The 14,731-nt window shown below is 35.3% G+C and overlaps 1 protein-coding gene across 1 annotated transcript; it reads left to right on the forward strand.

The window, feature by feature from the left end:
* The first annotated feature begins 399 nt into the window (after positions 1–399).
* LOC126821171 (EGF-like domain-containing protein 2) lies at positions 400–12,275 on the forward strand. Its single transcript, XM_050549558.2, has 11 exons — positions 400–491; positions 1,052–1,097; positions 3,871–4,008; positions 4,502–4,627; positions 6,035–6,243; positions 6,705–6,853; positions 7,176–7,318; positions 7,793–7,880; positions 8,245–8,407; positions 10,325–10,439; positions 11,222–12,275. Exons 2-11 carry the CDS (start codon positions 1,052–1,054, stop codon positions 11,452–11,454), a joined length of 1,410 nt encoding a protein of 469 aa, XP_050405515.1. The 5' UTR covers positions 400–491; the 3' UTR covers positions 11,455–12,275.
* Positions 12,276–14,731: the final 2,456 nt, after the last annotated feature.

Below are 14,731 nucleotides of genomic sequence, written 5' to 3' on the forward strand. Positions count from 1 at the left end.
TTTGTAACCTAAGTAGATTTACGAGTCTAGGATTGATCTCAACATGACTTAAAACTAGTATAACAATAATTGTAAGGCAGTGATGATGTATCTTTAAATCTGTTTATCAGCTATTAGATACAAAATGTATTTACATGTAGATTATAAAATACGGGCACTAACCCCATCTCCTTAAGGCAGTGGGTGGAACCATTCCTTAAATGTGTCTGGTACCTAACACCAATTCATAAAATGCATATTAAAAACAAACAACGCCTCTTCTTACATACGTAATTTCCATTTCACGCAGAATAATTTATAATAAACAGAGACAGCTATAAAGGATCTTCTTAAAAGTGTCAGTTGCCGTGTATAAATACTGTTTTTAAATTTTGCTTTCGGCGTTTAAGACTTAAGCATTTTTTTTTATTTCATATTTTATTTTTGCTGTCAATGTCATTGGTGTTATGCGCAGCTAGTTATAACATTATCCAAGCTACAAAGAGTGGACGGTGAGTGTAAAGTTAAATGTTCTTCTCCTTTGGTCTTCGAAAATTATATTTATTTAATTAAAAATGATCAACAGATTCTTTATTCCTATTATTTTCTGTTCAATGTGCAGGACTACGTTATGATTTCTTGTGTTCTTCCAATCTTCGTACCCTTAATATTCAGCACTGGTCGCCTCCATTATAATACGAATGTTTTTACACAATGTCATGATAGTAAAAATATGACTACAAACAATTTAATGATGACATTTAGTATTTTAATCTATGTAATCAAAATATATGCTAATGAAACTCTTAAACTGAAGATAATGGGGAGGGAAAACTATTCATGGTAGTTTTAAAGTCTATGTTACCTGGTTGACAACCCATCATTAATTTACATGTCCAAATTCTGAAAATTCTATAAGGGATGTATGTTTATGTATTGTTGGAGCATAAATGTTACATTTTATGGCAATAAAACTGACAATTTATTTTGGATTTCAATCTAAGTTGTCTTGTCAGTTTAATTTAAGTTAAAAAGAAAATTTATAAATAAAATGATTTGTTTTATTTTATAGATGTCGTCAATAAAAGTAGTATCGGTGTTTCTGGTCGTTTGTATGGGTAAGTGTTTAATATATAATGAACATCACATTAAAAAGGCCGTGTAACTCGCCAAAGAAAATAAACGTAATAAATTTAAATAATAACTGTACGGCTCGACAATTGTCAGTTACACCATAATTGTTTTTAAATTCTTATAAAACCTCAGGGGCGGATTAAAGATACATTCCGTCTTACAATATAGCTCCGCTTGAGCAAATAAATGGTGTAATGTCTGACAACGGTAATATTTTGATCTAATATTCCTGAGATGCTTGCACTCAATCAAAATGTGCTTAACCGTCAAAGGTACTTGACATTGTTTACATTCCGGTTGAGGCTCTCGCTTTAAGATGACAATATGTGTTTAAAAAGAGCGACACAAAACAACTTCATCCCTCCTGTTGGTTCTATAGGAGTTGGGCCAATTCCAGAGGAGTGGCTTAGTGTGATGAAGTTTATATGTGCCTGCAAGATCCCAAGACCGTGGCAAGCGGCCATAAATAAAATGATTTATTGATAATTTAAAATCTTTAAAGGGTAATAAAAACGGGGATAGGGGGAGATCTAAATCGGTTTTGGCAGCTAAATCTGCTTGATCATTCCTCCTTATCAACGTGACTGGGTTGTCTTTGCTGTTAATCTCGTAAGATAGTACTAATGGGTGTTCAAGATGTTTATTGTTAATTGCTTGAAGCAAGGACAGGAAATCAGTCTAGATGACATGCTGTAGTGTATTTGAAGTTTAAATGAACTCCAAGGCCTGAAGAATGCAGCCTAGAAGCAGACAGTAGGAGACGGACTGATATGATCTCAGATGGCGTCACGGTAACCGAAGCTACCCGATCACCATCCTTCGAACCATCCGTAAAAATAGGAGCATAATCACTTTTCTTAGACCTTAGCTCTCTTTAGAGCGACTGGAACACCGTCGAGCTATTATCTCTCTTTTTATGCTGAGTAAGATCTAAGTCAATCTGTTTGAAAGAAATAAAGCAAATGAATTTCAATTGTTCTTAGTCTTGTAAAAAAAGTAACATTTACTGGTGAGCCTGTACTCCAGCTGGGTACAGACAATTAATAGGACTATTAGTGGAACGCAGGTGATTCACGATTCACACTAGAAAGGGGGAAATTAAATGAAATCGGGTTTAACGCCCTACTACTCTACTCCAACTGTAGAGCGGAAGAAGAACGCCCTCCGCTACAGTTTAGTCATCTCGATAGCTAATACTAAGTACATGAGGGTAGCACCACACCACTCGGCAAACCTCGGTGGATTCCGGTACTCTGCATCTTGCCTTGGCTGTAGGGCGGTAAATGATATGTATCTACACCTATACAATTGCGATGCGGCTATTAGGAAAACTTTCCGCTTTTAGAAACAAGTTCTCAAAATTGCGTCATTGCAATGTTGTCTTTGTTTAAACAAAACCGGACAAACTTGAGTGAAAACCAGCTTCAACCGATAAATAGAATTTAGATTGCTACTTTGATTAATCATCTACTTTGGCTTTGCAGATGGTTTCCAAGACGACAAACTTTAAAGTATTTTGTGTATATTTTAATAATTATATATCATTAAATCAAAAATCGCGACCAAACCGTATTATTATAAGATGACCATCAGTCTATAAATAATTTTTTCAATCCTTATATGGATATCGTCAAGCGGTGGCTATAACATAAAGTTATTACAGATCAGATGTCTTTGATATAGTTATTGTTTTCATTGAATTAACATGAGGCCATATACAATAGTACACTTGAAAAGCATAATTTTATCAATACATTTACATAAGAATGGAAAAATATTACACGTTAAAATCTCAAAATTAACGAATGTACTTTAATACACCAAATCGCATATGTGCTGTAACAAAACAAATTGCATACATTTTTTATTTAGTTTTCCACGTCAACTATTACGTTATTGCATATTTACTTAATGGACGATGTTTTGTTTTAAAATTAACGAAATTGCATCTTTTATCATCCCAGAAATTCAGGGGCCCTTTTCTTGGACGCGGGTCCCTTGCGCTGAAGTCAAAGAGATCATTGACTTCTATTCTAGGACCCGTGTCAATGGGACCGTTTTCTCCGATTCGGGGCCCCTGTCACAGCGGGTCCATATCAGATTTTCTTCCCGGATTCAGTGTTTTCTTTCAGTTTTATTTTTTGAGATTCTTAAACCTAACTCTAGTCCTAGCCCTAACCTACATTTTCGCCAACAATCACGTGTCCTAACCTTATTCACATCCCAGCGACCTTGACGAAATCTTGAATTGGCCTTAAGAAATTGATCTAGCCCTGAATGACGTAGACCCGCTAAAACTTGTCTTTTTTGTTGTTCTCTACTGCTCTAGAATAGTCTCCTATAATTCAGTGCACTCAACAGGTTAGAACTATTTCATAAGGCCAACTTTAAGTTTGGTCAAAGGTCACGAGATGTAAACAGGGCTAGCACTAATTCCAACTCTAACCCTAACCCCGGACCTAGCCCTAACGCTTGCCCTGGCCCTAAGCTACAACCCCGCCAACAATCACGTGCCCTAATTTTATTTATATCTTTGCGACCATGACGAAATCTTGAGTTGGCCTTAAGAAACAGATCTAGCCGAGTAGGTGATATGGCCTTTTATTGCCTTGTTCCCTACATTAAACAGAAACTGACCGATTTATTTGAAAACTCCCCTGTCACCTGTGTCGTGAAGACTAAAATAAATTTGAATTTAAACTATAAAAAAACGAGAAGAAATTCTAATGTTCTAATGATATACCTAATATTTTGTAGGTATATCTGCCCAGAATATATATTTTAACTGTAGGCTACAGGGTCATACATGTTTAAATGGAGGAACTTGTAATGGAAATACAGGAATGTGTAGTTGCACACCAAGTCACCAAGGTTATGATTGTGGGCTAGCTAAAGGTAAGGATTTTTTATTTATAGTAATGACTGAATGTGACCATTGCTGGCTAACAATACGATACCAGATGATATTAAACTCTGATATAATATTATGTATACATTTTAGAATTAGAATAATCACCACTTTCAGTGTAATTCCGTTAAATTAAATCACACCGTTGTCATCTTTTTCCAAACTGTTGATTTCAAAACAAAAGTATCAACCGTTACATTTTTTGTAACCGTTTTATCTCCAATTTGTGCTTCTGTCCAGCGGTAGTCGGATGCAACAATGATCAACTAAGCACTATAGCTTTTCTCTTAAATATGTATATATAGTTACTGTCTTGAATGTCTGGATTAATCCTTCAATAAGAGATAACAAATGATATTTCGCAAATCAATGTTTGGTGAAGATATAACAATGTCACACCTGAACAGATTTTGAGGGAATATATTTTATTTACGTTGGAATGTTTTCGAGAATAATAATCCTTATTTGATTTTATTTCAGATTCCATTGTAAGTACACGGTGTGATCCACCGTGTCAAAATGGAGTATGCTATGCCGCAGAGCCACAAAATAAATGCTACTGTTCTTCTGATTCATATTTTGGAGAGGCATGTGAACAAAGAAGAGGTAGGTTCATACCATTATTTTTCTTATATTTCGATTTCAAATCAGTCTGATTTTGACATATTGCCAACAAATAATTGTATTCATAAAATATTAAATAGAAAAGGATAATTTGAGTTATATAGATAGTGATTTACACGATTAAAACACTGATATGTGGATGTTATCGGCACAGACGCGTACAGGTAAACAGGGCGGACAGTTCAGATAGGCGACTAGAGTTGCAGCCTCAGAATAGAATCGTGGGATATATTCATCGGAATAGACTTAAGACACACACAATAATAGAGTCTGGCCAATAAATTCAACGTCTACAACATTAACTGCCTTGTTTTCATTTTTACAACAAAATAGATGGGGCAACAAACTTTACTTTCATTTTGATCCCTTTTATTATATACTCTTCAAAAAAAGTAGGGGATATTCAGAAACAATACAAAACCAGTGTATGTTAATAACAGGCCAATTGCCTACACATGAACATAAACAGTTCACATGGGCGGCTTATCTGACGGCCCCATTTAATTCGCAAAGAGATACACTGTCAAAAGTGAAAATGGACGTTTTTGATTTTTGTCTTAATAATGAGTAATTGCTCCACCAATCCTCAGACATTCAGTAATTCGTCGTGGCATGCTCCTAATCAACCGCCCAATTACGATTTGGGGCAATCTGACCCACTCCTCTTGCAGTGCCACGGCCAATTATTGCAGTGTTGTCGATTGACGTTGACGTCGACGATCACGTCTCCCGATCAAATTAAACGTAACACACTAAAGCAAAGATACGATAAACAGTAAATCTTATGCAAGAACCGATAAGACAGCAAACATGGATAGGATAAACCAGCAAGCGGCAGTTTTCATCAACCCTTCCTTGAAGTGTCAAATTTGACAATGAACCTCTCCCACGTGTATGGCGCTATTGCGTGTCGCACATGCAGCTCAGTGGTTCTGTTGGGGCGATAATTTCTTCATCTGTGAACATACTCTCAAAGCATGTCAAGTGTCCATGACTATTTATCATATTAGAACCTGCATAGGTATTTACATTTCAATATCCCCTACTTTTTTTGAAGAGTATATTATGCCATGTAGAGAATCCACATTTTATTTCTTCTGTTATAAGAGCCCTAGTTCAGACACCATTCACATCTTGTTGAACTTCTTGCACATTCTTGCACTATTCCTATGTTTTGTTGGGACATACTCTGTGTGTGTGTTGTGGTTGAAGAACTTTTGTTCAGTGACCATTCGCAGTTTATTGGAACATACTCTGACTGCGTGTTCTAATCCCATTTTTGTTTTGTCTTTCTTTTGTTGTACATGTATCCTAAACAGGCTGAATCATTGTATTAAGCCCATTTACCGGTAATATGAAAAATAAAAATGGTTTCTTTTTCTATTATAGCTCAAGTAGCATGTTTTGGAGACAGGTTTAATATCACCATTGTTCCTTTCCCACAATTCTTTGGTACGGTGTACATTAAAGATAACAGAACGGACGATGCATGTATGTTCACCCAAGTAACAGATCCAGATACAAATCTGCAGAGTTACAAAGCCAGTCTAGATTTTAACAGTGGTTGTTCAATTATGGAAGCGAATAACGCACCTAATGTAAGAACAATGTGTTCTACGCAGAATTTCACACCCTCTTGTCGAGTTATGTCAAATGAAATATTGACAGCGGACTTCATACAAAATTGAAAAAAACCCAAAAGGTTTGTTAGACCACTTCCCGAATCTGAAACAGATCCAGACTACCAATCGCTTACGAATGTAGTACTATTTGTTAAAAGGCAAAGTTCTGTGTTTGATCCCGGTGTTGGACGAGGAATCCCTCTAAATTTCCCCATCCGATTTTCCCTTATCAGTGGTACAAGAAAGGGGGTAGGGGACTGCCAAGCATTAGCATCTAGTAGTTCGTATAGTCTAGTGTATACCATTAACCAGACCTTTAAAAACACCTTTGAAATAGAGATAGGAGTAAGTAAGAAATCAAATTGAAAAGACAAATATGTTATAATAAAGGATTCTTGATATTTATTAATACAATCTTATTCCAATCATAATTGTAGCCAGAACAAACGACTTATTCAACAGAGGTTACGATTGGTAATTCTCCAGTTTTCGAAACAGGGTATGATTTTGCGGTAAAGGCAGCTTGTATATTTTCTGACGCAGACAATCAGAATGTCAGTGCTGGGGCGGTACCGGTGGATGAAAGGTTAGAATATACGTCTCATTACTTTACTAGAAAAACCTTACTTCAATTCGAGGCATTCATTGTATCCCGTCTTCGTATTCTTTGGTTGTATTTAAATGGACCGTCCCATTGTCAATTGTATGAGTGACTTGCTAATCGCGCATGTATTAGTATATAATTATCCAGGTGCATCAAACTCCCATGTGGCAACTGAAAGTTTCTATTTCTTTGAAAATGTAATGTATCACAGTGCTTCAGATAGTTTTTAATGTTTCAAAACAGACCATTTTAATTTTGTGTAAAACGTTCAGTTTTATTTTCGTCTCCTTTTGTATTTTTGCAGAACTAATTTTCCCATAGACCAAACATCAACAGTATATGAGCCAGTCAAGTTTACTACCCAAAGAGCGAACGGTATGGCAATAACACCGCCACTGTATATAGGATCACCGCTCAAACTGTACTTCACACTCTTAGATTTGCGAAGTAAGTAAAGTAATTTAAAAATACACAGAAAGTTTCTCACAGAAGTAAAATTTAAAAATACACAGAAAGTTTCTCACAGAAGTAAAATTATTCTGAAGTTTAGGCCGAAATGCACACCGAAAACGATTGATCATGGCTGATATTTATAATTCGAAATAACTAATATTAAGTTTTAAAATGTTAAATCTTATGTGAATCTATAGATATCCATTGCACAAAGGATTTGCGCACTTGAGACGGAAGAAAGCGACTTTCAAATTACTTTATAATAACTTTTTTTTTACAAGAAATTAAATGGGACTGTTTAATTTGTTTTGGGTGTAATATTCAATGACGAAACTGACAAAAATGATGATTGAGTCATTATAGATGTTACAAATGACATTAAATCATGGTATCTGTTGGAACCAATATATTATAAACTGTAGTGAAATTGATGCTTTGAAAAAGTAATTTTAATAAGTATATTTCCAGAATACACTAAGTTTCAAGTTGTCAATTGTGATGCAACGAACGGATTAGAAAACAACGATGAAAAGCGTGTAAGAATTATCGAAAATGGGTAAATAGATTCTTCTATAAATATTGGCATCCTCTAGTCTGGCTTGGCTTATTGTGTCAACAGCAGAACACAGGCTCGCTTATATCGGCTTTATCTGCAGGTATACTTTTAAATAATACCCATTGAGTTCGATTTTGGACCAAAAACAAATATTATCGAAAATGGGTAAATAGATACTTCTATAAATATGGGCATTTATAGTATGGCTTTGCTTATTGTGTTAACATCAGAACACGGAGTCGCTTATATCGGCTTTATCTGCAGGCTTATTTTTATATACTATCCAATGAGTTTTGACAATTTTCTTTTGGACCAAAAACAAATATTATGAGTAAGTAAACCTACAATAATTATCTTGTTATAGGTGTCCAACAACTGAGGGTAAAGGCATATTTACAAGTTATATTATATATGATGATATTCCATCTGTCTGTGTATACTTCGATGCCTTCCGTTTTCCAAATTCACCGATTGTATCTTTTGCATGTGATGTAAATGTCTGTAAACCTGAAGATGATTGTGCACCAGTAAGTAAATATATGTTCATTAACTACAAAACAGAAAACAGTCTGCCAAGTTGAAAGATATATGTCCAAATGTCCATTCTAGCAAAGGGGTGTAGCAGCACCCTACCCCAACTAATTTTTAACTAGACCCATTAAAGGGTAGGGACATGGGCCGATCATAATCGTCGCATTTTGAAACGCATGGTCTTTCAGTATTTTTATCCATATCAAAACGGGACGATGTTTTGGGAATCGTTGAGTATCTTGGTCTAGTGTTAAAGCTGTCTTTATGATATTGTTGATCAGCTTTACTGGACATACTGTTTTTATAAGAAATTGTTTAGCTCACCAAGTCTTTGATTCTTCTAAGTTTCATTTTAACACTAGACCAAGATACTCAACGATTCCCAAAACAGAAGAAAGAAAATAATAACATCATCACATTAGTCACAACATTTAATCCACACTACAATAGACCAATGAACCTGATCGACATGAATAAACAGATGCTGGATAAATGGTCAAAAATGAAGAAGATCGTTTCTAACACCAACTTCATAAGCAGATTTACACAGTCAGTAAATCTAAGGAAACTGTTGACATCGTCCCGTTTTGATATGGATAAAAATACGGAAAGACCATACGTTTCAAAATGCGGCGATAAGCGGCGTGGACTATGTCAAATAACAGAGTATTCGATGTCAAACAAAACATGAACTGTAGAATTAAATATGTGGGTTATTTGTTAGCTTGCAAAAGCGACAAACACCTGAATCTAAGGATCAACTTGCACGGGTCCCAAATACTACATTCGGAAAATAGAACAATTCCGCTTAGTAGCCATCTAGAAACCTATGGCAAGGGCAAATTCAAAGTAGAGCCAATATATAAATTGAATTTCATCAATGAACAGTTGCGGGAAGCTACAGGAACAGACTTATAGAATTATTCTCTCCGAAACTTATTGGACGAAGATGAACATTAATTTTATAAATAATTAATTCCCCTTTGACATGCTGGAGTTATGTCCCAGTTTTGACGTCGCGCTATTGTGTAAGTAAGCGAGGTAAAATTAAGCGACGCCATTGTCTTTTGTATTAGCCCCGAATACGCCGTAAGGCCGAAAGATCTTGGCACTGATTTAAAGTTATTTAAATATAGATTATTTCATCAAAATATTAGTATTTTGTTATATATATATATATATATATATATAATAAATAAAAGGACGCTATAGGAAAGCAAACGGTTGAACCCGATAATAATTGTGGAGATATGAAAATAAAAAAAAAGGTACTCTGCAGTCGATTTCATTGTGTTATTTTTATCTTAGATAAATCACTAAAAAAGTAGAAAAGGGTGGAATCGCTACGCTTGGCAAAACCTTTTTCGACAAACTAGGGGTGGGGGGGATGGCCGAATGGTTAGCACGTGCGCGCTGTTATAAGGCCTGTTATTGAGTCAACTGGCTTGGTTTCGATCCCGGTTGTACGTGACAAGGAGTAGGGTCGCCTGTCCAACCTCGTGGGGTTTCTCCGGGTCCTCCGGTTTCCCCCCACAGCTAAAGACCCCTACGCGCAAGCGGATTATTGAAATAAAATTAAAAAAGACATATGTTAGTCCCGAAATGACCTAGGTTGTGTCGAGTGGACGTTAAACCCCATTTCTATCTCTCTCTTTTCGACAAACTCTTCCCGGTTTTCCAAACTCACGTACCTGCCCCCGAGTTAGCGATATAGTCGCGCCATATGGCGGTCATTTTTAGAATTGTAATGGAATCCGATGTTACAGCGGAGGATATTCTATTTTGATAATCAAATATAGTTTCTCTTTAGTTTGTATATAGTTTCTAAATAATGTCATAGTTATCTTGATAGGAGGTCAAATGTCCAAGGAATAACTATATTGTTAACACGCAATCCTTGTTATATTTCTCAGTCTGATTGCTCTGTGCAGGCCAGAACACGACGAAGTGCGGTTTCCAATACAACTGGAAAGCATTTTGCAGTCACAGGATCAGTAACCGTATTAACCCCAAAAGAAACAGACACAGGTACTGTAGAAAACAATAAATTCTACGTCGACACAAAGCCTTTTAACAGATTCAAAGAATGTATGCAATTCTGAACCGGTTATCAGAATACCTTGTTCAAAATTTGCACATTGATCAGTTGAATTATCGTGAATACATAATTGAATATAAAGATACAAGAATCACCAACCAAGTAACACTAATTGTGTTTCTGGACAGAAATGTGCAGCTAGTTAATCAACTTTACGTTAAATGGCTTTTTGGGCTGCTTTTAGAATACAGGGTATTTTCTTCATAGTAACCATTCCTATAGACGGTAAAGATCAAGATCTGGTGCCCCAATGGAAATTTGACTGCTCTAGGGTTTCGTTAGTGGAAATTCTCAAATTTTTCGTGCCTCGATTCTTTCGTTAATAAATTCCACCATCAGTCATGCTTTGATTTCCCCTTTAGATTCTTTATTTACCCAACTTTTGAAATCAGATGGCGCGAAGACCGCACAAATAATTTTTGATATTGTTATCGATTTCTTCAGTTTATAAGAGACGAGATCCCTAAACAAAACCAAGATATAACAATGCTTATCTATGAAGCAGGGTAGGTCTACGGCATCGCGAAGCCCTAGACCAATCACTACAAACTACGTACACTTTAAGGACTAACGAACCTCCCATGCTAAACGAAACTTGTAACGAAAAGGATTAAATGACAATTAGTCCTAGGATGTATGTTTTCCCTGCATAGGGCCTCACAATCCATGTTTGTAGTCTAAATAATCTTACAGGGATTTCAATATGTTTCAGGCAGCGAGCATCCTACCGATCAGCAGGAACTGGAACTAGACAAAGAGAACTGTCTTCAACAGCAGGAGATTATTGTTGTTGTGATCATGCTTGCTATAACCGTGGTATTTTTGTTGATAGTTACCCTGTGTTTCTCTTTAAGCTTCATTAAATCTAAATATCGGTCACAGTTCACAGCTTTATCCTCACCCCCTACTGCATTAAACGAGATAAGAAGACAAAGTTCATGTTAAAATTAATACCATAGTTGTGCCAAGTTGCAACTTACGGAATGTTTATTGTCCATTTGAATGAGATAAACTACTTTTATAGACCAAATGATACAACTATCTGACATGGTGGATATAATCAGCAGTAGGAAATGGATATTGGCAACTAGGTGACAGGACTCTAGTACTTCCGACTGTGTCCGAAACTCAACATGATCGATTAATAACAGACTCTATTTATTTATTGGCGAACCGATTTACGACGTAGTATTCGATCGTGAACTAAAAGGAAAACATTCTTAACTAAACTTGCCTTTCGGTTAATTTCCATTAGAAAACGTTTGGCCTGTATTAATGCAATAATGTAATTCCTGGATTAATGTAATTAATTCATTCATCTACCAACTCCCTGCATGATTATGAATAAATCGGCAAGAATTATAGCAAGAACAAAACAAACAGATAACATGACTGTGGTCCTCATTGATTTAGAGTTAGACTGACTTCCAGTTAATCAAAGAAAAGTTTTAAAGTATCTATATTAGCTTGTAACGGTTTTCCTTGCCCCATTTTATTTAAGTGAGCTTTCAAACAGGTCATTTTTCTGACTTCAAATGTTATTTAAATTTAGACTTTTATTCACACGGTAAGCCCACACTCTAGACCATATCTTCGGTAAACGAAAAATATGGAAACCACTCACGGAGACTGTCGACCTAAGGACTGAAAATCGAGACAATTACGGAGACAATGGTATTTGACAGTCGAGTCAATTTAGGCTATTTCTTGTCAAAACTTCACTGTAAAATTTTTAACGTCGCTTAGAATAAAGTAATTTACTGAAATTTTGTATTTTATTCATTTTTCATTGACGATTTTTAAGCAAGTACAGTCAGAACGGCCAGCTCATTACCTAAATATTACAATCAATTATTGTCCTGCCCATTATCATCTGATACCCCCCCCCCCCCAAAAAAAAAAAACAACAAAAAAAACCCAGCGATACTCCCAACAACATCAATGTAGGCTTACTATTCTACAATTTACTCTTGTACTTTATGCAGACTATATCCATGTATTAGAAGTTCTAATAGCTATTAATTCTTATAGTATGTAATGTAAGAAAAGTAAATAATTGTTGATGTGAAGTACCTAATTATATTCTTTATATTCAAAATGTGTTATGTAAGTGTAACTAATGGAACTAGTGTTTAAAAAAGTATGCAATTATGTTATGATCTTAATAAAACCTTGCTCAACAACAATCGACTAACTAGTCTTCCGACATTATGAAATGGGTGCTACTTTCTATTTTGAAGTTTTGAAAATAATTTCTCCAGGACATTTCTAGCAATCGTTTTGAACGAGACGGTACCCACCTCCCAAAATTTTATATTCATAGATAATCGAACGAATATAATTTTCCAGCCGTTGATATATTGCCGTCACCCCAGTCTTTTTGTCCGCCCTTTTGTCAGCTGATCTTCTGTTCACATTTCTTGTTACAACAAAAGAGGTTATAATAATCCATATATGTTTATAAGGTTTTCTTTCTCATTGAAATGACGGGGTCTGTTAAGAAATCTTGATAGCCCTTTAGGCTGCAATTATTAGCCTATATTTTTGAAATTTAGTTGCCTATCCTATATTTTCGGTAATAACTTGTTAGCAAATCTTGTTAGTAAAACAAAAAATGAATATTAGAGGTTCAACAAGAACACTGTGATTGATTGTTAAACAATTTAATGATCACACATTGATCACTCTTGACTGTTTGGGGGGGAGGGAGGTGTATATTTGTATTTGGGTTGTTTTTATATTTGTATAAATTTTAATAAATCTAAACTCATGGGCACAGTTTGTGTTTGAATTAGATGGATTCGTTGTATTGTTACATTTGATAGATTGGGTTCACGTAAGACTGAAATGGAATAAACTAATTATTAGTTGAGACGTTTACATCAAATGATTCTGTTTGGGAAGAGTAAAGATACAATGAATGTCAAATCGGGTTGGCATGAGAAAGTGTCTATACCCCCCCCCTCCCCACTCCATGTATTCCACAGCCTAACTCGGTTTGTGAATCCAATAATTTCAAATCATTTCAATTGAAAGGGTTAGCTGTGGATGTGGAAACCGAACGGACAACTAGAATGTCCCGGGGTCCGATTGCAGCGAGAATCACGAACAATTTGAAGAGTCAAATGCAAGGTTTTGGATTCCCATTTGAAAAGAAATCGTAAAAGAACTTAACCAATCCAATTTCATCAGAATACTTAGCACGAGTTTGGACTAATGATGAAGTAGTCGTAACTGATTCCCAGGAGCAATGACGTTATCTGTACAAGAGAACCGTAATTGGCGTTTCAATAGTACGTAGCTTCAACACATAGATGTTTATCCGTGTAGGTATTAGCTTTAATATATATAATAAATAAAGTTTAACATCAGACTGAAGATATTATTTACGATAGTGAAACAACTGTTTTTAAGTGTCCTATTTTTCAAATTGTATTTGACAAACAACTTGAAAGTATTTACATGGTATCATGCTTTCCACGTCACATCTATTTATTTGGACGCATAGTGTATATATTTACTCAGCGTGTATACATAACATAGATTGATTTCCGTTTATGTGAATATGTTTATCAATTTTTGTAAGCATATAAGCTATCTAGTAGGGGCGCTCTGTTTTTATACGGTTGTATTGACATCCCCACTGTTCGCCCACCTGTTCGCCCAACCGTCGGCCTCTCGTTTACATATCTTATTAGCACAAGAAGCTACAATAATACATACATTTTTTAAAAATGGATATGGGCTGTCTTTGTTAGAACGTTATATAACCAATCTTGTTAGCACCGTTTTAAATTGATATCATAGTAAATGTCAAGAAAACAACTGTGGTACATTTATAATGCACCATTGTTACGTTAGTACTCGTAAAACTGTTAACATTATTTTGACATCTCAATAAAAAAAACCCTGCAAAACATTGAAAGCTTCACGTATTACGTAAAATTATTGGAAAATTTTACAATGGCGCCCCGATCTGCCTTTATATACAAGTGTGTATTTCGTTGCCCGACATGTTTAACATAATATTTACTTTTAAAATCAACACGTTATATATTTATTTAAATTTTATTTGCGCGCGAAACATAAATCAACTTTAATAGCATTTCTATAAGAGTTTATGACATATAATATACTTGTTTATTGCAGCGCTTTTTAAAGTGGAGATCTACCTTTTGAAATATTTTAATATTCTGTCAACTTTATGTAATAATATGACATC

Source organism: Patella vulgata, chromosome 5 (genome assembly GCF_932274485.2).
Source record: "Patella vulgata chromosome 5, xgPatVulg1.2, whole genome shotgun sequence".
Lineage (NCBI taxonomy): Eukaryota > Metazoa > Mollusca > Gastropoda > Patellidae > Patella > Patella vulgata.